The sequence below is a fragment of the Aquarana catesbeiana genome, linkage group LG01 (genome assembly GCF_042186555.1).
Source record: "Aquarana catesbeiana isolate 2022-GZ linkage group LG01, ASM4218655v1, whole genome shotgun sequence".
NCBI classification, from domain to species: domain Eukaryota; kingdom Metazoa; phylum Chordata; class Amphibia; order Anura; family Ranidae; genus Aquarana; species Aquarana catesbeiana.
The window spans coordinates 243,164,606-243,189,558 of record NC_133324.1 but is presented as its reverse complement, the minus strand read 5'-3'; the positions used below and the strand labels follow the sequence as shown (position 1 = coordinate 243,189,558).

At 42.8% G+C, this 24,953-nt stretch overlaps 1 protein-coding gene across 2 annotated transcripts in view; it reads left to right on the top strand.

Moving 5' to 3' along the window:
* The window catches only part of DIABLO (diablo IAP-binding mitochondrial protein), a 49,870-nt gene extending 32,234 nt beyond the window's left edge, over positions 1-17,636 (top strand). For both annotated transcript variants that reach the window (XM_073626893.1, XM_073626884.1), the window contains exons 4-6: positions 2,299-2,409; positions 14,128-14,224; positions 16,757-17,636. In XM_073626893.1, coding sequence (XP_073482994.1) covers positions 2,299-2,409; positions 14,128-14,224; positions 16,757-17,013 — 465 coding nt within the window. In that variant the 3' untranslated portion in view covers positions 17,014-17,636. The remainder of the gene's footprint in view (positions 1-2,298; positions 2,410-14,127; positions 14,225-16,756) is intronic.
* Positions 17,637-24,953: the final 7,317 nt, after the last annotated feature.

Here is a 24,953-nt window from a genome sequence, read left to right as displayed (position 1 = left end):
TTTTTTTTTTTTTACTAGTAATGACGGCAATCGGACACTTTTTTTTTTTTTTTTTTTGGGACCATTGACCTTTTTATACAGGGATCTGTGCTATAAAAATGCACTGATTACTGTGTAAATGTCACTGGCAGAGAAGGGGTTAACACTAGGGGGAGATCAAGGGGTTAAATGTGTTCCCTGGTGGGAGGTGTTTCTAACTGTGGGGGGATGGGACTGACTGGAGGAGGAAAGAGATCGCTGTTCCTTATTACTAGGAACAGCAGATCTATCTCTACTCCCGTCAGAACGGGCATCTGTCTGTTTTACATTGACAGATCCCCGTTCTGGCTCTCTGTGGAGCGATCGCAGGTCGCATCGTGGCCCCTAGCCACGTGCAACAGCTCTGGCGTCGCGCCATGGGCGCGTGCCCCCTACCGCTCTTAAAGTGGCCGACATACACCTACGGCGCAGTATAGGGACAGCGGCTGGTCCTTAAGCAGTTAATTACTTTGATCTTCTATGTTTGAGGTCCCTGTTCAGTACACTTTGTGTGTGTGTGTGTGTGTGTTTTCCTAAAAGTATAATACTAAATACCTTCTTTGCAGAGCCCTGCTGTGCAGACACGTGACCTCCCTCTGCTAGCTTCCATTCATCAGAGGGAAATCTCAGCCCCTCCCACTGTACTCACAGGGAAGGGAAGCAGAGAGAGGTCATATGACAGGACAGCAGGGCTCTGCAAAGAAGGTATTTATCATTATAATTTTTTTGAAAATGCACACACTGTACTGAACAGGGATCTAAAACAGAGAGGATCAAAGTAATTAATACACAAGACTTTACAACCACTTTTAAAACCTGAATAACTAGATAAACATACTATTAATGCTCATACGTTAATATATTACTTTTTATAAACTTTGGGCCAAGCATCATGTAATTGGCTTGTTAACATAATCTGTTAACAGGGTGACATATAAAAAGGAAAGATAGGTTGTTTGGGATATTGGCTATGCCAACCACCAGGTTTACTTTCAATTTTAAGGAGTTGTAAAGTCAGAAGGTTTTTTTTTTTTTTTCTTTTTTTTTTTAAATCTTAATGCATTCTATGCATTAAGATAAAAAGCCTTTTGTGTGTAGCAGCTACCCCAGCACCCCCTAATACTTACCTGAGCCCCATCTCTGGCCAGCGATGTCTGGGATTCTCCTTCCTGATTGAGACACAGCAGCGGCACCATTAGCTCCCGCTGCTGTCAGTCAGTTAGCCGATCAGGAGAGAGAGGGGGCGGGGCCGCACAGCAGCTCCATGTCTGAATGGACACACGGAGCTGCAGCTTGGCTCGGGTGCCCCATAGCAAGCTGCTTGCTGTGGGGGCACATGACAGGAGGGAGGGGCCAGGAGCAGCGAAGAGGCATCCGAGAAGAGGAGGATCTGGGCTGCTCTGTGCAAATTCACTGCACAGGGCAGGTAAGTATAACATGTTTGTTTTTTGAGAAAAAAAAGAGACTTTACAATCACTTTAAATAGTTTGTTTGGGCCAAACGCACCCTAAACTGACTATTTTCCTTACTAAGGGGTTAGCTGCTGGCAGTGCTGTATAAACTGTATTAGCATCAGCTATATATATTATACAGTGCTGTTTGTTGGTTAGTAGTTTAATTACTGTGTAATTTTCTTAAATGCAACCGTGCTAGACAACTCTGAATTAGAGTAGTTACAGGAACAAACCTTCCCAGGGTTTAAACAATTTTCATGCAGTTGCGCAACAGTCTTCTATTATGCCAAAGCTTGCAACAGTTCTTACTAAAAGCATAAGAGCATTTGTTTGGGCAATTCAGAACCTTTCACTTTTGTTCACTGATGATTGTGGTTAGGTTTGCTGGTTTTCTGAAACTATATACATGATATGCCCTAAAAAGTGGGTGTGTCTGTCAGTAGTGAAAGTGATCTTTAAAATGGTTCTAAAGGCAGAGTGTTTTTTATTCTATGCAATAAGATAAAAGACCTGTGTGCAGTCCGAGACTTTCCCTCCTGATTGGCTGAATCACAGCAGCGGGTGCCATTGACTCCCACTGTGGTCAATCAAAGTCAGTGAGCCAATGAGGAGAGGGGGGGCGCAAGTTGCGGCTCCTTGTCTTAATGGACGCAGAGCAGCGGCTCGGGTTCCCCCATAGCAAGCTAGGTATGTATAACATTAAAATAAAAACTTTAATTTCACTTTAAAGTGTTTTTTATTACTGCATCGGGAAAGGTCAGGAGCATCTGTACTAGTAACAAATGATTTAAACCCTTTTTTTTTTTTTTTTTTTTTTTTAATACAGACTGTGTATGCACTTGTCTCACTTCAGCAAAAATATACTTCTCTTGTGAACAAATTGAACTCTAATGAAGAAGGTGCCATTTGGCAGGTGATCATTGGGGCACGTGTGCAGGTAATTCTGATTTGTTTTTAATTTTTCCAGATTGGAGTCGCATGTAAAATTGTTGTCCCAACATGCTGTCTGCAGGACTAATAGGTCTCCCACTTGTCACTTATATGTTGTAGCAATAACGGTTTCACATGCTGGGGAAAAGAGATCATGGCCTTGAAGTAGGTCATACATAACACCTGCTTTGAGTCCTGTTTTACAAGGACTGTAGGCTCCAAAAATGGGAAATGTTTACTGAACTTTTTTGGGAACAGTTTTTTTAGACATGCTAAGACTGCATTGTTCATGGTACACTGGTGTTTACCTACCTGCTGCTGTTTTTGTACATTTTTGTGCAGTTACACTTGTATTGCCATTTAGCCTGCATCAAATCCCACAAGCAAGCTATTTCCCACTGAGCCTCGTAACAGAATATTGTGGGTCAAGCCCTTGCATGCGCTTTACACTTTTTCAGAATGCATTAAGGTAAAACACCTTAGAGGAACTGCAGTCTACTTAATTTGTAATAATTTGTAATAAAAACATCTTTGCCATTCTGAAGCTTCCCTCCAACCACTTTGCATATTATTTTATATATACTGTGACAGTGCCATAGATATTTTTTTTGCTGGGGGGGGGGTCAGGTCTTTCAATTAAAGGCATCAGTTACACTTTTATGTTGGGGGAGGTACGGTAAAAACATGTGACAGCAGAGTGGGGCCATGAGACTTTGCAATGCAGCGCAGCAAAAATTATCCCCATTCAACTGAATAGAACATAATGCACACAGTTGTGGTGCGGTAGTATACTCATTAGTACAGTGAGCTCCTCCTAAGCTCCCTAGGTGTTTTTTTTTTTTTTTCGTTCAGCCTGCTGGGTTGAACTAAAAAAAACTTCTGTGTGAACCAGGCTTTAGATCTCATTCATATGTTCTAAATGGCCATGGAATGGCAAATATACCATGAATACCTACAGCCAGGATCCCAGATGTTCCAATTTTTGTCAGCTGCTCAGCCTGTTCACCTGAGTGATGGGCTGAAAAGAGCCACTGCTGTTAACATGAATCTGCACATCCAGTGGTCCCCATGTTTAAGCTCCAGGGGACAAAGCAAAACACATTGGGGTGTGGCCTGGCGGGCACCCAGGCTGAGGTCTCTCCCATCACTACTACATTACCATAGGACTCCGTGGATGTGCGAAGCCAGGGATTTTTTTTTCTCTCTTCCCTTCAGTGACTACATGAGCTGGGATGAGCTCCATCCCTTGCCGGAACTCCTGCAGCACATTCGGTATCATCTACATCTACATCATCTACTCCCCACATCAATTTAAGCCTAAGTGACACACTAACAAACCATGGGTCACAGTGGTTACCTGCTGTTAGGGACAAATTTCTGACTCTGGATGCAGAGAGATTTTATCCAAGGGCAAAAATGTATCCCTACCTGCAGGTAACCACTGGATGTGTGGATATATGTTTACAACAGCAGACAGCCTTGGCTCTTTTCAGCCCATCACTCAGGTGTACAGGCTGAGCAGATATTAGAACATCTGATCCTGGGTGCAGGTATTTGCAGTATACTTTCTGCACCATGGTCATGTGGGATATATGAATGAGACCCAAGACTGGATTTTAGATAACCTTACTATGCAAGTTGAGCAGGTGCAAGGGGCAACATATTGTGGTGGGCAGTAAATTCAGTGATTTGTTTAAACCTTAAAAAAATGTGTCCTAAGAAATTTTATGAAACATTTTAAGAGATTAAAAAATATTGTGCACTGCCTACCACAGGATGGTGCCCTTTGCACCTGGTCAATATGGTTGGCTTTTTATTCAGTCTTAAACTGTAGCAAACCCAGCTTTTGAACTTATACCTACAAGTAAGCCTATAATAACGCTTACCTGTAGGTATAGTGAATATCTCCTAAACTTGTGTTTAGGAGATATTCACATGGAAAGCAGCCGGTGATGTCACTGCTGCATGCACTCTGAAGGGACAGCATACTGCTTGGTTGTACTTCTCCTGGGGAGGAGCGCAGTTCGTTCTGCACTTTTGTGACCCATTTTTAGCCGACAGCCAGCTATAGCCTGCTGTCAGCTGACATTGCTCAGCAGGTCCAGGCTGTGGAGAGATCCTAACTTTAAAGTCAGGATTCACCCAGATGCCTGGACCAGCAGCTTGCTCAGCCTCTCAGTGAGCCACAGAGACCCTGAAACAGTATAAAATATTTTACAGCGCACGCATACAAGAATGACGTTTCCTGCAAGGCTAGTTAAAAACACCTGAACATATTCAAAAAATATGGGGGTTTGGTCACACTATATGGTCATATAGTGCTAAGCCCACTTACTGTGACGAAGTACCCCAAATTAGTGGGTCCTACTCTAGTAATAGAATGGAAGATCCTTTGTCTCAACCATGGGAGCTAAACTCCTCTATGTGGGAGAACTGAAGGGGATACATCCTATGCACTGGTGGCCACTAAATAAGAGGTAATGAGGAGGGGGAGGGGTGCTCCAGCCCAAAAAACCTGGTCAGGTTCTATTACAATATACAAGAACATATTTGGGGGGCACACCCTACAATGCTTTTAAATTCAAGATGGTGCTGCTAGTTCAGCTCCCATGGTTGAGACAAAGGATCTTCCATTCTATTACTAGAGTAGGACCCACTAATTCGGGGTACTTTGTCACAGTAAGTGGGCTTAGCACTATATGACCATATAGTGTGACCAAACCCCCGTATTTTTTGAATATGTTCAGGTGTTTTTAACTAGCCTTGCAGGAAATGTCATTCTTGTATGTGTGCGCTGTAATATATTTTGTACTGTTTGTAGGTCTTATAACAGCACCATCTTGAATTTAAACGCATTGTAGGGTGTGCCCCCCAAATATGTTCTTGAGACCCTGAACCAGCCGCTCCTGCCCCCTCCACAGCCTGGAATTCCAGTGAACTTGGGGGGGGGGGGGCAGAGCCAGGGACTGACAGTCACCACTCTTTGCTCACTGAAGGCTGAGAACTGAGTAATCAGCGATCTTTGATCACTCTGTTGGGCTTAGAAGCAGCTGGGGACAGATGCAATAATGGATCGATGCTCCATCCACCTAGGTAAGTATAATTAAAAAAAAAAAACATCTCTTTTAAAGGGAAAAAAAAATCCCCCTCTCCCTCCTAAGAACCCTCTCTCCCCAAGCAAAGATTCCCACTGTAAAATATCTCCCTCCCCTCAAATATCCCCCCAAAATTTAAACCCCCCCGTGTCTCTAAACCGACCCACCAAAGCAAAAATATCAAAACTCCCCCAGACTGGAATTCTTACTTCCTCCTTCCTAAAAAAGAAAATTGATGCCTCCCCACTTACCAGACCTCAGATTCAGCACGGCACAGAAGTAGGAAAACTTCTGCATCCCCAGTCTCCCTTCGGCTGTGTCATATGATACCTCGAGGAGGAGTCTAGGCGTTCTCTCAACTGTGCACTGTCAATTGCCGGCACCTGAGACCTCGCAGTAATTTCATGCTTTTCAGGGGGACCCCTTATTAAACTGAGGGGATGGGGCACAATAGAAGGGGGGCTGGCTGCTGCACTCTGAAACGCTGCTTCTACTGTGCTCATGCTGTGGCTAAACAGCAGGGACACTGTCTGGGCATTTTGCCAGGATGCTCTGGGGGGGGGGGTGTTTGAACACCCCTGACCCCCCCCCCCCCCTTATCTACGCCCCTGTACTGTCATTCTGTACTTGCCAAATATGCTGCAGAAATCTCCCTTCACTGAGTCTGGCTGCAACCATTTTAACTGTGGGCAGCTGAAGCTGCTGTCTGTTCACTTCCTGGTTTTACACAGACACACAGGGGCACACCTCCAGCTCTACAGCCCTGCGGCTCTCATTGGCCCCCTTATGCCTCATCACTCCCCTCCCGACCTGGCAAACTCACAGGAGAGTGAGAGAGAGCTGTGCCTGTCTTAAGCTTAGGCTTATGACCAGACAAACAGGAAGTGGGCTGTATAAGGTGTTTACTGACAGAAAAAAAAATTTTACTATTGAAAGTTAAAACAACAAGGGCAGAAGATTTAATAGACGGAAAGTTGAGAAAATGACTGAAGGTCATTAATATTACACAGTTATGATAATCATTACAGAAAACTGGCTGATAGAAAGAGGAGTGTAAATTATGCATTTACAGCCTGGGTATATAGGAAGGTTTTTGTTAATTTGGGGCCATAGGAATTTTGCTACATGTGTTTGGTCTTAGTCTACACGCATATTGAAAAAGCTTAGTGTCACAGACCTAGCCAGAACAGAGGCTGTTGGAGAGGACTGTATGCAAGCCTGTTGCCTTTTGATTATGGGCCCTGGATTTTCAATGGATTCATTCTGTTGGGACACATCCTGTGAGGAGATGCTGGTGTCATCAACCTGTGTTTATGTTAATTGAATGAGCTAATGACATTGTCCTCTATACAATGTAGGAGACGGGACGACTGCTATAACTGTGAAGCTCGGTGACCACAAGTCTGGGCGAAAGGTCATGTCTCAGTCACCTAGGCTGTATAAAGGATTAGATATTTAGCTCATGTTAATTAGGTTACGTTTGTATTAGAGTAATCTTCTCCTGTGTATATAAGACTGTATTCTGGTTCTGAATAAAGTCAGTTCTTGGTAGCAACAAGCAAGTGTCGCCTTGTTTGTGCTCAGAGAGGTTGGGATATCTGTATACAGACTGGGAGGAAGTGGTATATGACGGAAGCACTCAAGCGGAGTGTGGGACGTTCCGTGACATTGGTGGCAAGCAGCGGGAAAGCTTCCTGCAGTCTGGGACATCCAAACTTCCATCTGGATCCAAGGTCCAGATAGCAGGAGAGGAGAGGTACAGATACCAGCCGCCATGGATGAGGAATTCAGAAGGAGGTTGCGAGAGATGCAGATACAGCACAGAGGACCAGTATCGGAGCAGGTCCTGCTGGGATGGTGTGATTCTATTCGCTGCAAACTCTGGAAGGAAGCGCTAGCCCGTGAGCAGCGACACCAGGGAAAAGTTCTCCCCTCCATCGAGGAAAGGTACTGGTCGCAGTACGGACTGCGGGTGCGGTTTTTGGGAGAAAAACCACACAAGAAGCAGACAGCTGAATTAAGCAGGCTGGTCTGGGCAGAGATAAAGCTGGATGAGAGCTACAGAGCCCTCCGGTGGCATGTATCCCAAGCATGTCCCTGGATAGCGGATGACAGCCCAACAGAAGGCTTAAGCTACGGCGGCTTGGGACTGTTTGTGAAGCTGACAGGGGACCCTAACTTTGGGAGTGATTTGGAGCGGCGGGTGGACGAAATCATGGATTTCAGAGAAGGGCTACTGAACATTTCGGAAGTGCACTGGGCACAGGAAGATTTGGAGTTTCTGGCCGTTCAGGAATGGGAGCTAGAGATCGCCTACAGACGGCTGCTAGACATTGCTCAGTGCCAGGGCTGGGCTCCCTTTGCCTGGGACTATCAGGAAATACCAGCTGACAACCCTGAAATCCTGGCTGAAGAGTCGGCAATGTGGCAGAGTAACAGTGTGCTTTGCCAACCTGCCCCCACAGCTATGGAGGCAGAGGTCTTATGGCGGATGCAGCAAGTGTTGACTGACCTTGATGATCCTGTTTCTGCATGGGATGATCTTGGATGGAGGAATGTGCCTGTCCAGCAGCATGCCAGAGAATCTGCAGTGGAAAATCTGGAGCTTGCCATCCCCAAAGCTGAAGTGCTGACAACAGGGCAGAGCTCTGCTAATCTCTGCCCAGCACTGATAGCATCTTCTGGGTTCCATGGACAGGAGATGGTGAACCTCCATCCCCAGACACCAGTTGCAGAGACAGGGGATTTGATAGACTTTTCTGCTGAGGAAGAACAACCTGATGAGCCTCCAGCAGAAGAGCTGCTATTGGGGCCAAACTTCACTGTGCTCTGCCCCGCACCAACAGCAGTATCTGTGGAGTTACAGGGAACTTCCCCAGTTGAAGCACCGGCAACCAGGCAGAGTGCTACCAACCTCTGGCCATCACCTGCAACAACTACAGTGTTCCAGGGAGGTGGGGCAGTCGGCCTCCCTCCCCAACAGGTAGCCAGAGCAGATGGTGTGGGGTTTCCAGCAGAAGGGCTGGCAACAGGGCCGAGGACTGCTGGACTCTGCCCTCAACTAACAGAGGATGGATTTCCTGTAAAGGTGGATGGGACTTCAGTCTCCACCTGTATACCCCAGGGATGCTGGGCAGTGGGCCCCGATCCCCAACAGCATGACAGAGTGAGCCCAGACACCCTGTCTTCTCTCCAGCGGCAGAAAGGATTCCAGGGAGAAGAGCCAGTCCAGGCCTCTCCCCAGCGGCAGATATGTTCTCTGAGAGAGGCAGAGGTTGGCTGGGTGAGTAATACTCTGTTTGGAACAATTTGTTTGGGGTACTGTGTGGGTACAGGCAGTAGAGGACTGGAACTATGGACTAACTTCGGAGTCAACCCGTCTGGGGTCTCCTCCTGTGTTAGTCTCCTGCCGAAAGGGGGGAAATGTCACAGACCTAGCCAGAACAGAGGCAGTTGGAGAGGACTGTATGCAAGCCTGTTGCCTTTTGATTATGGGCCCTGGATTTTCAATGGATTCATTCTGTTGGGACACATCCTGTGAGGAGATGCTGGTGTCACCAACCTGTGTTTATGTTAATTGAATGAGCTAATGACATTGTCCTCTATACAATGTAGGAGACGGGACGACTGCTATAACTGTGTGAAGCTCGGTGACCACAAGTCTGGGCGAAAGGTCATGTCTCCGTCACCTAGGCTGTATAAAGGATTAGATAATTAGCTCATGTTAATTAGGTTACGTTTGTATTGTTAGAGTAATCTTCTCCTGTGTATATAAGACTGTATTCTGGTTCTGAATAAAGTCAGTTCTTGGTAGCAACAAGCAAGTGTCGCCTTGTTTGTGCTCAGAGAGGTTGGGATATCTGTATACAGACTGGGAGGAAGTGGTATATGACGGAAGCACTCAAGCGGAGTGTGGGACGTTCCGTGACACTTAGTATAGGTCCAATGGCCCCTGAAATATGATTGGAATGTTTTTAAGTTAAACCTTTTGTATATATGCATTTCCCTCCCTTGTTGACATATTTTAACCACTTGCCGACCAGTCGCCACAGTTATACTGCGGCAGGTTGGCTCGGCTGCGCGAATCGCCATAGGTGTACGTCGGGCTTGTACATGGCATTCTGTGGGCGTGCGCTGGAGAAAATCAGACGCCTGCAATTGTTTCCTGCTGAGACAGAATGGGGATCTGCCAAAGTAAACAAGGCAGATCTCCGTTCTGTCAGGGGATGACACACAGATCCTGTCTTTCTGCTATGCAGGAAGACAGATCTGTGTGTTGTCCCAGGCAGCCTATCCCCCATACAGTTAGTAACCACACCCAGGGAACGCATTTAACTCGTTGATCGCCCCTGATGTTAACCCCTTCCCTGCCAGTGCCATTAGTACAATGTAAGTGCATATTTTTAGCACTGATCACTGTAATATTGTCACTGGTGCTCAGAAATGTTAGGTGTCCGATCTGTCTGCCACAATGTTGCAGTCTCGCTAAAATCACTGCCATTACTAGTATAAAAAAATTAAAATGCCATAAATCTATCCCCTATTTTGTAGACGCTATAACTTTTGTGCAAACCAATCAATATACACTTATTGGGGTTTTTTTTTTTTTTGTTTTTTTTTTTTTTACCAAAAATATGTAGCAGAATACAAATTGGCCTAAATTGATAAAGATTTTTTTTTTTTTTTTTTTTTTTGAAAATTGTCGGGGTGTTTTTTTTTTTTGTTTATAGTGCAAAAAATAAAAACTGAGAGGTGATCAAATGCCACATGGTACAGCGTTGCAGGACCGCGCAATTGTCAGCAAAAGTAATGCAGTGCCGTATCACAAAAAATGGCCTGGTCATTAAGGGGGTAAATCTTTCTGGGGCCGAAGTGGTTATATATAAACGGAATAAGTTTTTTTTTTTTTTTTTTTTTTTATGCTCTAAGCCTGTTATCTGTTTTCACTAGCCATGTAGAATGAAGGTAAGAGTTTAGCTCCTCTTTAAATTGCTAGAGAAGGAAGTATGTGTTAGCCCTGGTTTACACTGACAGCGGGAATGAAATCGTGCGCGTTCAGCTGAATTCACACAATTTCATTCCCACACGTCAGTCCTGACTTCGCGGACGATTTCAGAGACATCTGTGCGGGTTGCTGCACAGATGTTAATGGAAATCGCGCCCCGAAGTCGCCAAAAGTAGTACAGAAACTACTTTTGGGAATCGGTGTGGCGCTGCAAATGATTCGGACAGTGCTATTGCCGCTGATTTGGCATGCAATTTGACATGTCAAATCGCTTTAATGTGAACCAGGGCTAAATCTGTGAGCCTTCTTTTTTCTTAACTAACCCCTTCGTGACCAGGGTAAAACAAACCTTAACACCCAGATTTTGCAACTTTGACATGTTATTATAACTGTGCATATCATCACAACTACTTAGTGTATCTGGGAGGATTATATCTTGTTGTTTTAGGGGTCTGTGAGCTCTTTTCATCAGAAGCTGATATTCGTTAAAACTGACTTTTCTTTCCTGTATACAGTTCCCTGGGCAACTTCATGTAATAGGGCTCATGTACATGGACGATAAGGGCCTGCCACTGCCCAAATTAGCATATTTCTGCAGCAGGTATGGTCCGGTTTTTCCAATCCGCTGGAGACAGCCTGTGCAAATCAGTGGAGTGATTACCTGCCTTGATGCAGGCCATACATGGATCAATTCTGAATTAATTTTCTTTTGGAAATCAGAACTTTTGTGCTTTTTGTGATCTGATGATACCACCATTTGGTTTTCGAAATTCGACCAATCAAGCCTTCAATTTCACCTTCTGTTACTACAGAAAATTATTTTCATGGCTGGGAATCTTTTCTTGCGCTAATGCACATTTCTTTCTCTATTATTTCTTGCACGATTTTCCCATTATTCATTAGAAAATCATTTTGTTTTTCAGAAAATTTCCAACATGCCCAATCACTCAAATTCGATGGCCGCACAAAAATCGGCAGTTGCTGTAGCCCAATACAAATTCGAAAAAATTCTTTTGGAATTCGACCCATGCTTTAGGGATGGACTTGCGCTCCTGGACACAAACCCCAATGGTTGCACATCTGTCCCTAACTGCAGATAATCACTCCATCTATGATTACATGTAAATAGCTGCAGACAGCAGCAGACTGTCAGCATGTAACTTAGCTGTAAGTGTCTCAAATTTGCTGGTCTGGGCAGTGTTTGGCCATAGTCATCCTTGTGCATGAGCACATATGATTTTTAAAGCAAGAAACAGACAAAGGTAGGAATTTTTTTGGTTTGTAAATGTGTATCTTGTTATGTAACCATTTCCTCATGTCCTTATTTTGGTTAATTTTTCTTTATTTCTTTTTTATTTTTTTTAATCATTAAAGAATTTTTTTTTAAATCTCTATACAAATAACAGAAAAATTAAAGGCAGCTGGTTTTGGTATATAACAATCGGGTATAGCAGTAAAACATTTACATACTAATCTCAATCAAAGTAATGGACAGTAGTCCTACAAATGATCAAATAAAACTTACATAAACAGTATAGTAACATCCCTGTTTACCCCATTGGGTTCTAACTGTAAACAGGCGCTAACTAATGACAACATTATCATGGACAATTCCAGAAATTAGAACTGTGAAGAGAGAACTGTTAAGCCTTGATATTACTCATGGAATAATACTGAAATATGGTTTAAGAACTGCAGCTCATGTTTTTGAGTGAGGTAGAAGCTCTAGGGTGACTAGTCCATATTTGCCACGATTTCTCAAACTTGACCATGTTGTAATTTTTATACGCCAACATTAACTCATATTGAGCTTGTGTATTCAACCTTATAACAACATCAGATAAATTTGGGGCTTCGTTAGATTTCCATAGTTTTGTTATAGTCAGACTTGCTGCTATTAATACATTTGCTACTACTGTTCTATATTCTACAGAGTAAAGATCCAGATTTATTCTAAAAGGGCCATTGCGGGAGTAAGGGGAAGTAAATTACCAGTGAGGTTAGCAATAAATGTCGAAACTGATTTCCAAAACTACTAAGATTTTTGCAATTCTATAAAATATGATAAAGGGAACCAGTTTGTTCATTGCATTGCCAGTAAGTTGGAGAGAGTGATGGGTAGATTTTGTAAAGTTTATATGGTGTAAGATGCCATCTGTTTAATATCTTTTGAGCATTATCCCAATGTTCAACGCAGGATGATGCCTTAGTGCTCAGAATTCTGGCCTTATTCCATTGTTGCCAAGAAATAGATAAGGAAAGATCCTTTTCCCATTTCAGCATATTATTGGTTTTAACAGAATTAGGGAATTCTGAGAAAAGTTTGTAAAATAAGGATATTCCTTTCTTATCACAAGCGTATTTGTTCAGTAGGAACTTCCAGATTATTGATGGGATAATTTTTCTTCACTTCTGTCTAGATTAAATATTTAAAACACACACCTGTCCAGCTAGCTGGTGGTGATCTACATTGAGAATCAGTTTATAGAAGGCAGTGTGAACAATTTTTACTAGAACTGGAGCAGACACAATCTGGAGTGGCTGTATTTATACAGTCGTTTTATAATATAAATAGTTACAGTAGTTACTGCTTGTTCAGTTAAGCTTTGAAGCTGCTCCAGATTCTGACTGATCCAGTTTTATTAAATCCTCCTCAATCAGTCTTTATAGCAAAAAGATTCATACCTTACCTGAGTGCTAGGTCAGAGGTTTCAATCAAACCTTAGAAGCTGCAACACAAACAGTGGGGGAGATTTACTAAACCTGGAGCACTCAGAATCAGGTGCAGCTGTGCAGGGTAGCCAGCTTCTAACTTCAGCTTGTTCATAAGCTTTGACCATAAAACCTGGAAGCTGATTGGTTTCTATGCAGAGCTGCACCAGATTTTGCATGCTCCAGTTTTGCTAAATAGTCCCCAGTATCTGTTCTGCCTCTATAACTAACCTACAGTGCTCTGGAAATCCTCTATCAGATATTAAATGTTTATTTGTAAAACTAATGCCGCGTACACACGGTCGGACTTTTCGTCTACAAAAGTCCGACAGCCTGTCCGACAGACTTCCGGCGGACTTTCGGCGGACTTGCAGCAGACTTTCTAACGAACGGACTTGCCTACACACGACCACACAAAAGTCCGACGGATTCGTACGTGATGACGTACACCGGACTAAAATAAGGAAGTTCATAGCCAGTAGCCAATAGCTGCCCTAGCATGGGTTTTTGTCCGTCGGACTAGCACACAGACGAGCGGATTTCGGGGTCCGTCGTAGTTACGACGTAAAGATTTGAAGCATGTTTCAAATCTAAAGTCCGTCGGATTTGAGGCTGAAAAAGTCTGCTGAAAGTCCGGAGAAGCCCACACACGATCGGATTACCAGCCAGCTTTAGTCCGTCGGCGTCCGTTGGACTTTTGTAGATGAAAAGTCCGACCGTGTGTACGCGGCATAAGACTTAATAACACAACCTATAAAAATGCAGTTTAAACCTTTTTAAAATAAATAAAACCGATTTAAGATTGACCCAAAGCCATTATAGTTTTCTTTCATTAACTTGTGTGGTTTGCACTGTGACACTGTTACTCGCTTGTGCTGTCTCATGGCCTTCGGGTGTTACTTTTTGTTTTTAGATGAAGAAGTTACAGGATGAATATCTGAAGTATGAGGCTAACTGGGCGCGGGCTGTAAGAATATCTGAGATGGCTGCAGAAGCGGCTTATCTTGCTGGTAAGAGTTCTGTACAGAATTACACTGATATACAGTCATGGCCGAAATTGTTGGCACCCCAGAAATTTTTCCAGAAAATCATGTATTTCTCACAGAAAAGTATTGCAGTAACACATGTTTTGCTATACACGTTTATTCCCTTTGTGTGTATTGGAACAAAACAAAAAAAGGAAGGCAAAAAAGAAAATTGGACATAATGTCACACACAACTCCAAAAATGGGCTGGTCAAAATTCTTGGCACCCTTAACTTAATATTTGGTTGCACACCCTTTGGAAAAAATAGCTGAAATCATTCGCTTCCTATATAACCATCAATAAGCTTCTTACACCTCTCACCTGGAATTTTGGACCACTCTTCCTTTGCAAACTGCTCCAGGTCTCTCTTATTGGAAGGGCGCCTTTTCCCAACAGCAATTTTAAGATCTCTCCACAGGTGCTCAATGGGATTTAGATCTGGATTCATTGCTGGCCACTTTAGAACTCTCCAGTGCTTTGTTGCCATCCATTTCTGGGTGCTTTTTGACGTATGTTTGGGGTCATTGTCCTGCTGGAAGACCCAGGATCTTGGCAGCTTTCTGACACTGGGCTCTACAGTGCGACCCAAAATCCTTTGGTAATCCTCAGATTTCATGATGCCTTGCACACATTCAAGGCACCCAGTGCCAGAGGCAGCAAAACAACCCCAAAACATCATTGAACCTCCACCATATTTCACTGTAGGTACTGTTCTTTTCTTTGTAGGCCTCATTCTGTTTTCGGTAAACAGTAGAATGATGTGCTTTACCAAAAAGCTCTATCTTGGTCTCATCTGTCCACAAGATGTTTTCCCAGAAGCTTTTTTTTTATGTCTCTTCATCAGCAGTGGGGTCCTCCTGGGTCTCCTGCCATAGCGTTTCATTTCATTTAAATGTCAAAGGATAGTTTGCACTGACACTGGTGCTCCGCTCCCTGCACCTGCAGGACAGCTTGAATTTCTTTGGAACTTGTTTGGGGCTGCTTATCCACCATCCGGACTATCCTGCGTTGCAACCTTTCATCAATTTTTCTCTTCCGTCCACGCCCAGAGAGATTAGCTACAGTGCCATGGGTTGCAAACTTCTTGATAATGTTGCGCACTGTGGACAAAGGCAAATCTAGATCTCTGGAGATGGACTTGTAACCTTGAGATTGTTGATATTTTTCCACAATTTTGGTTCTCAAGTCCTCAGACAGTTCTCTTCTCCTCTTTCTGTTGTCTATGCTTAGTGTGGCACACATAGACACACAATGCAAAGACTAAGTGAACTTCTCTCCTTTTTATCTGCTTTCAGGTGTGATTTTTATATTGCCCACACCTGTTACTTGCCCCAGGTGAGTTTAAAGGAGCATCACATGCTTGAAACAATCTTATTTATCCACAATTTTGAAAGGGTGCCAAGAATTTTGACCACCCCATTTTTGGAATTTTGTGTGACATTATGTCCAATTTGCTTTTTTGCCTCCCCTTTTTTTGTTTTGTTCGAATACACACAAAGGGAATAAAGATTTCTATAGCAAAACGTGTTACTGCATTACATTTCTGTGAGAAATACTTGATTTTCTGAAAAAAATTCTGGGGTGCCAACAATTTCGGCCATGACTTTACTGCTGTGCTTGCTGGAGGACTTTCTGAATGATTGTGTTCTTTCCCCAATACTTCTGTGTGTGCTTGATAGAGATGTACACGTATGTGTGACAAGACTTGCAGTAAACACATTTGAAATTTGAATTAGTGGAGTATTAAAACAGCACAGATTTTTATTCTTAAACCATAATGTATCATGTATACATTTGTTTTTTTTTTATAATCAACTTTCAAATTGTGATAACATTGAACTGCTTCTGCTCAGTGACTGAAATACGGGTGGAACGAGTAACATGCTCCAAAAGGGCTTTATTTCCCATTGTGCCCATTCCAAGGCTGCATATTGCCCTATAGAAGATGGTTGGTTGGTTCCCTTACTTTGTGACAGAATGCATGCCAAATTCAAGAGGCATCCTGAGAGCCATTTTACAGCGTTGACACCTTTTGCCAGGGCCATAATTTATTTGTATGCACTTGTTTTTCCCTCCTTTTTTTTTTTTTCTTCCCCTCACCACTTCCAAAAAAAATAATAATACATTTCTATCCATCTATCTTGCTATAATTTTATCTATCTATAATTCTATCTTTCTACAATTTTAGCCATCTCTGTAAATGAAATATGGCACTTTATAAATTTATAGGCTGCTATTTATTTCAGATTTCCTTCCCGGCTATTTCTGACTTCCTTCTTAAAAGTCTAATTGCTAAGTCAGAGATTTAGGACCAGTATGCAGCTTGTGTCAACGCCTGATCTTTATACATGTTCCATGTCAGTGACTTGGATTGTACTGAAGTCATTAGATCAGTATAAACACCAGGCAACAAACTTGCTTAGAAGGAGAGATTCAGGTGGCATAATATTTTTCTATTATGACAGTTTTGTTTTTTTCTTGTAGTTTCTATGGTTAAATATACTATTACTAAACAGGTGCTGATCAAGCTTCTGTGACAGTTCGGAATCACATTCAGCTGGTCCAGACACAAATACAAGAGACACGTGAACTTGCTCTCAAGGCAGAAGCCTTGCTAGCTGCCTTTCAATCAGAGGAAATCAAGAAAGAAGACAAAGACAATTCTCCTGATGGGGACAGTCCAAGAAGCGGGGACAGTCCAAGAAGCGGGGACAATCCAAGAAGCAGCTTGTCAGACGAAGAGGTTCCAGAAGCTTACTTGCGAGAAGACTGATTTTTTTTTTTTTTTTTTTAAAATATTTTGTTTTCATATGTCTTTCGCCTGGAGCAACTAACAGCACAGGGCACTACTGCCTGACATGTACTGCTGATCATAGTACAGAGCCAATGCTAAAAGATAAAATAAAAAACACAGCCCCTGACTGTGAAAATGTTAAACATTCAGCACAATGAATATACAAAATATGCCTTTTTTTCTGTTAGTTTAGCAGAAAATATTTCCTGTTTGTTTTCATTCTTGTAATGGACAGTAGAATCTCCTCCTGCTTCAGATCCTATGGTACAGTATTGTGTTAGTGGTTTTGACCTGCTGGAACATGAAGAACAAACATGCACTGAACTTTATCCATATATCCCTTCAGCAATGGAAGCTTTCTATTTAATCATGTTGTGGAAAAGAACTTTTGTATGTGATGTCAGACCCCATTAAATGGCTTTAGAAAGAATAGACCCATTAATGGACTTGGCAGGCAACCACTGATTTTATTTTTTGACAGTTTTAATAAAATTAGCCCTGTACTAATATTGTTCATGTTTTCACTCTGTATTATATATCTTTAAAGAGTTGGCTCTTTTGCAGTTATAAATGAAAATTATTAAAGTGGAACTCCAAAAATATTTTTTTGTATCTTGAAGTGTATCAAAATTTCAAACTATTTATCAATATAGTCAGTCAGAGCGAGTTAGTTCGGCTTCCAAAAAAGGTATGTATACTCCTTTTTTCTTTACAGGGATAGAGAGGTTAGTGTTAGATCTGTGGTGTCTATATATGCAGGGATTTTAGTTTTTGCATGGACTTCTACTTTAAGGGTAAAACTTCTGTCAGGGTTTATTGCTGTCTGTGTTCCTACTGGGGATATTAACCCTTTCTATTTGTATGTGTGTCCATTTGTCATTGGAACAGAAAGCTAGGTGAAAACATGAGCTGTACCAATTGGAAGATTCCCCTCTATTCTGGTTTTGGTAGCACTTGTTCCAGTGATTTCTCCTTACTTTTTGTTTTTCTCTCACTTCCAATTGGGTGTTCAAGACTAAGGCCTGGTTCACACCTATGCACTTCTAGTTTAGTTTAGTGCATTTTAAGTTTTGCAGAAACGCACTACAGTCTATTTCAACATGGATTCACATCTGTGCATATTATGGAAAAGGCCAGGGACCAGCAGGTTGTGTTTTTGGTTCCATAGACTTCAATGGATCAAAAACTTGTATTAAAAAATGCAAAATGCACCTGGAATATGCATCAACTGCATAGGTGTGAACCAGGCCTGAAAGTGAAGGAAATCTCACTTTGATGCAGATTGCATAATAAAGCCTGACTGTATCATAGGAATTCATGAAGAATGCTCTCTATATAAAGGGGGACCACAAAGCTGAAACGTCTCTCCCAAGGAGATCAAGTAAAGCATTCAAATACTTAAGCATCCCTTGTTTAACTTTAGAATTTTCAATATAAGAGATGTCTGTAAAAAAAAAAAAAAAAGCTTAAATTTTTTTTCTATGACACATCTGCCTTCTCCTGTTGCTACAATTACCAGCTGTCAAGATTACATACAGCAGCAGTGTCTGTCAAAATGCAGTCATTCTTTTGTAAAAGGACACTTGCGGATTGTCTGCAAGTGCCATTGAGTAATACATTTTAACAATATATTGCTACTCTATAGTTATTTTCATATGTAGATCAAAGTTTTCATCTATAGCCACTTCAGCCCCGGAAGGATTTACCCCCTTCCTGACCAGAGCACTTTTTACAATTCGGCACTGCGTCGCTTTAACTGCTAATTGCGCGGTCATGCAATGCTGTACCCAAACGAAATTTGTGTCCTTTTCTTCCCACAAATAGAGCTTTCTTTTGATGGTATTTGATCACCTCTGCCGTTTTTATTTTTTGCGCTATAAACGGAAAAAGACTGAAAATTTTGAAAAAAAATGATATTTTCTACTTTTTGTTATAAAAAAAATCCAATAAACTAAATTTTAGTCATACATTTAGGCCAAAATGTATTCGGCCACATGTCTTTGGTAAAAAAAATGTCAATAAGCGTATATTTATTGGTTTGCGCAAAAGTTATAGCGTCTACAAACTAGGGTACATTTTCTGGAATTTACACAGCTTTTAGTTTATGACTGCCTATGTCATTTCTTGAGGTGCTAAAATGGCAGGGCAGGGCAGTACAACCCCCCCCCCAAATGACCCCATTTTGGAAAGTAGACACCCCAAGGAAATCGCTGAGAGGCATGTTGAGCCCATTGAATATTTATTTTTTTTGTCCCAAGTGATTGAATAATGACAAAAAAAAAAAAAAAAAATTACAAAAAGTTGTCACTAAATGATATATTGCTCACATAGGCCATGGGCATATGTGGAATTGCACCCCAAAATACATATAGCTGCTTCTCCTGAGTACGGGGATACCACATGTGTGGCACTTTTTGGGAGCCTAGCTGCGTACAGGGCCCCGAAAACCCAGCACCACCTTCAGGATTTCTAAGGGCATACATTTTTGATTTCACTCCTCACTACCTATCACAGTTTTGAAGGCCATAAAATGCCAAGATGGCACAACCCCCCCCCAAATGACCCCATTTTGGAAAGTAGACACCCCAAGCTATTTGCTGAGAGGCATGTGAGTATTTTGCAGCTCTCATTTGTTTTTGAAAATGAAGAAAGACCAGAAAAAAAATTTTTTTTTTTTCAATTTTCAAAACCTTGTGACAAAAAGTGAGGTCTGCAAAATACTCACTATACCTCTCAGCAAATAGCTTGGGGTGTCTACTTTCCAAAATGGGGTCATTTGGGGGGGTTTTGTGCCACCTGGGCTTTCCATGGCCTCCGAAACTGTGATAGGCAGTGAAGAGTGAAATCAAAAATTTACGGCCTTAGAAAGCCTGAAGGCGGTTCTTGGTTTTCGGGGTCCCGTACGCGGCTAGGCTCCCAAAAAGTCCCACACATGTGGTATCCCCGTACTCAGGAGAAGCAACAGAATTTATTTTGGGGTGTAATTTCACAAATCCCCATGGCATGTTTGAGCAATATAACATTTAGTGACAACTTTGTGCAAAAAAAAAAAAAAAAAATTTGTCTCTTTCCCGCAACTTGTGTCACAATATAAAATATTCCATGGACTCGACATGCCTCTCAGCAAATAGCTTGGGGTGTCTACTTTCCAAAATGGGGTCATTTGGGGGGGTTTGAACTGTCCTGGCATTTTATGCACAACATTTAGAAGCTTATGTCACACATCACCCACTCTTCTAACCACTTGAAGACAAAGCCCTTTCTGACACTTTTTGATTACATGAAAAAATTATTTTTTTTTGCAAGAAAATTACTTTGAACCCCCAAACATTATATATTATTTTAAAGCAAATGCCCTACAGATTAAAATGGTGGGTGTTTCATTTTTTTTTTTCACACAGTAATTGCGCAGCGATTTTTCAAACGCATTTTTTGTGGAAAAAACACACTTTTTAAAATTTTAATGCACTAAAACACACTATATTGCCCAAATGTTTGATGAAATAAAAAAGATGATCTTAGGCCGAGTACATGGATACCAAACATGACATGCTTTAAAATTGCGCACAAACGTGCAGTGGCAACAAAATTAATACATTTTTAAAAGCCTTTAAAAGCCTTTACAGGTTACCACTTTAGATTTACAGAGGAGGTCTACTGCTAAAATTACTGCCCTCGATCTGACCTTCGCGGTGATACCTCACATGCATGGTGCAATTGCTGTTTACATTTGACGCCAGACCGACGCTTGCGTTCGCCTTAGCGCGAGAGCAGGGGGGACAGGGGTGCTTTTTTTTTTTTTCTTTATTATTTTTTTGCTTTTTTATCTTATTTTTAAACTGTTCCTTTCATATTTTTTTTTAAATCATTTTTATTGTTATCTCAGGGAATGTAAATATCCCCTATGATAGCAATAGGTAGTGACAGGTACTCTTTTTTGAAAAAATTGGGGTCTATTAGACCCTAGATTTCTCCTCTGCCCTCAAAGCATCTGACCACACCAAGATCGGTGTGATAAAATGCTTTCCCAATTTCCCAATGGCGCTGTTTAAATCCGGGGAAATCTAAGTCATAAAATGCTCGTAGCTTCCGGTTTCTTAGGCCATAGAGATGTTTGGAGCCACTCTGGTCTCTGATCAGCTCTATGGTCAGCTGGCTGAATCACCGGCTGCATTCTCAGGTTCCCTGTTGAGACAGGAGAGCCAGAGAAAAACACGTAAGACGGTGGGGGGGGGGGGGGGGGTGGGCATTCCCTCCCACTGCTTGTAAAAGCAGTCTAGAGGCTAATTAGCCGCTAGGATTGCTTTTACATGAAAGCCGACCGCTGGCTGAAAAGAATGATACCAAGATGATACCTAAACCTGCAGGCATCATTCTGGTATAACCACTCAAAGTCGTGAATGGCGTACCTGAAGACAAAAAAATGGTTAACAATAAAGCACAGTAAACGGTAAAGTATAAAAAATTGCATACCTGAAAAGCAAACATGATAAAACATAATAACAATAAAACATTGCAGAATAGAATACAGTAAAAAAGAGCAGAACACCAGAGAGAGAATAGAGAGAGAGAGAACAATAAAACGACAACTATTTTTTTTTATTTTTGTTTGTGTTTTTTTTTTTTTTTTTTTTTTTTTTTTACACTTTTTTTTTGTAACTGTAACTTTTATAACTGTAACCGGTTCCAGGTTCGGGTCTCTCAAAATGCGATGGCATCTTGGGAGACCCTGTGAAAGTGTGCCTAGTCTGTGCAATGCTGTACCCTACGCTAATACTCAACTAGTGAATGGTAGCGTTCAAAACATTCACCAATGCAAAGACCAGGATTGTCAGGACAGGAGGGACAATAATAGCGGGTGTCACGTCTATATCCGCGCTTGCTGCAGACACATCTTTTATGGGGGGGTTCGTTGGGTAGGGGTACTCGGGAGGACATATAAATGCCTCTCATGCAGCCGACTGCATTTGGTTGGGGATGTGAATGGGGGAAATACGGGCGCTGCAGAAGTGGTGGGTTCCCAATTAGGATTGGCGAATGCAGCAGGAAGGGCATTATGGGCACGACGGGCCTGTGTTTGTCTTTTTGGTGGCAGCGGGACACTACTTGTGCTTGCCACCTCACCAGCTTGAACTGCACTTATGGGACTCGCCACGTCACCAAGTGTTACTGCAGTGCTGGTATGACTACGACCGGGGTGTACTAGGCCGCTGGCGCTTGCCAGTTCACCAAAACGCTACAAAAAAAAGTGACAGTGATCGATCGATACTGCACTTGGGTGGGCTGGGCTGGGCCGGGCGGAGGGGCAAAACGCAGGTGCTAGCAGGTATCTGGGCTGATCCCACTAACACTGCGTTTTTGGGAACCCTAAACTGCTGGGGACGCTAGTATAGATCTGATCGGATCAGATATTGATCCGATCAGATACTATACCACTAAGGGAGGTGTACGGTGCGTGCGTGGGTGTTAGTGGTACTGGCGCTAATCTGACGCTGCCTGGGGCTGGTGCTTGCCAGTTCACCAAAATGCTACCAAAAAAACTGTTAGCGATCGCAGGGATCAGGCCTGACTCTGCGAACGCTGCAGTTATGCGTTTAGTGTTTTGTAAGTGACAGTGATCGATCGATACTGCACTTGGGTGGGCTGGGCGGAGGGGCAAAACGCAGGTGCTAGCAGGTATCTGGGCTGATCCCGCTAACACTGCGTTTTTGGGAACCCTAAACTGCTGGGGACGTTAGTATAGATCTGATCGGATCAGATATTGATGCGTTCAGATACTATACCACTAAGGGAGGTGTACGGTGCGTGTATGGTGCGTGCGTGGGTGTTCGCGGTACTGGCGCTAATCTGACGCTGCCTGGGGCGACGCATATCACCGCCGGGCGATCAGGGGGCTAAACCTTTATTCGGTAATAAACGGCGGGTGCCCTGACACTATAAAAAATAAACGAACTAACCAGCGTCACCCGTAACAGTTATACGGTGATCAGTGGTGAAAGGGTTAACTAGGGGGCAATCAAGCGGTTAAAACATTTATTAGGTAGTATATGGGGGTCCCTGTCGCTATAAAACGCTGACAGCGAACCTAAATATTTACGTTCCTAACTAGCGTCACCAGCGACACTAATACAGCGATCAGAAAAATGATCGCTTAGTGACACTGGTGACAGGGGGTGATCAAGGGGTTAAAACTTTATTAGGGGGGGTTAGGGGGGTATCCTAGACCTACAGGGGGCTAATACTAACTGTCCTACCACTGCTAACTGTCACAAACTGACACTATGCAGTAATCAGGAAAAAAACAAAACAAAACAAAAAAACCTGCTTGGTGTCAGTTTGTGACAGGGGGGGGGGGGTGATTGGGGGGGGATCGGGGGTGTTTAGTGTGCCTGGCATGTTCTACTGTGTTGTGTGTGTGTGTTGGTGCACTTACATGTCATCTCTCCTCGGTGCTGGAACGGAAACTGGCCAGCCGAGGAGAGATGACATCACATCCTCTGCCTCTGTGTACTATACAGAGGCAGGGGATGTTTCTCATTGGCTGGGAGCGATGGCGAGGGGGGGGCCACGATCGGATGGCCTCCCCCTCGTCTCTCAACTCTCCCAGCCAAACGCCGACGGCACCGGGGGGGGGTCCGATCGGACCCCCCGCCCGCGGGAAGGCAATCACGTACCAGGTACGTGATTTTGCCTGCCCGTGCCGCTCTGCTCACGTATATATGCGTGAGACGGTCGGCAAGTGGATAGACTCCATAGAGAGTAACATCATTTTTACAAGACAGTATTTCCAAAAGAGAACCAATTTTGTCCCCCCAAATGTATGTATTACCTTTTATCTTAATGCGGACCCTCGCCTTAAGACCCCTTTCACACCAAGGTGTTTTAGCGCTAAAAATAACGCTATTAAAACGCTCCCCATGCATCTCAATGGACCCTTTCACACCGAGGCGTTGCGCTGGTGAGGCGTTGAGAAAAGTCCTGCATCTTTGGAGCAGCTTTTGGGCGTTGAAAAAAGCACTTCAAAAACGCCCCTCTCCATTGAAATTAATTGAAAACACTGTAAAAACGCCTGAATAGCGCCTATAATCTGCCCTGAGCTGTAGAAAATTCACATGATCTCACAAAAAGGTAAACATGCAAGCAGAAAAGAGATCTACAACAGGGATCCTCAAACTATGGCCCTCCAGCTGTTGCAGAACTACACATCCCATGAGGCATTGTAAAACTCTGACATGCACAGACATGACTAGGCATGATGGGAATTGTAGTTCCTGAACACCTGGAGGGCCGCAGTTTGAAGACCCCTGATCTACAACAACAGGACTGAACTTGTGGGAAGGTCAGAATGATTAAACAGACCATCAAAGTGCCAAAAAACAAAATTAAAGTGCCAAAAAAAAGAATTAATCCCAGAAAAATTAGGACTTGAAGTAAAACAAGACACTGCTTGTTACTTTACAAGACACTGCTTGTTTTTCATGATCTCACAAAGGATAAACATGCAAGCAGAAAGCATCAATAACGCTTGAAAAATGCTGTTAAAACGCCTGCAGCGTTGCGTTAATTTTACCGCTAATGTCCCTAAAACGCTGTAAAAACGTAATAACGCTAAGGCATTTTTGAAGCACCTTGGTGTGAAAGGGGTCTAACTGTGAAGTTGTCCTCCCCTGCCTCCTTCCTCTTCTTTCTCTTACCAATGGAATTTTTTTTGTTTTTGTTTTGAATGACTTCATTTGTGCTTCCGTATTTTTTTAACTAGGGGAGACTTTGTTGCCTGTCCCCTGCACATGTGCAGATATGCCATAGGCCACAGCTTCTGAGAGACCCTTGTAACACATCTGTGGACATTCTTGGGGACCCAGCCATTTTTACACGTGCGGGAGTTTCCTTCTTGAGGAGCGAAACCTTTCCTGTCTTTG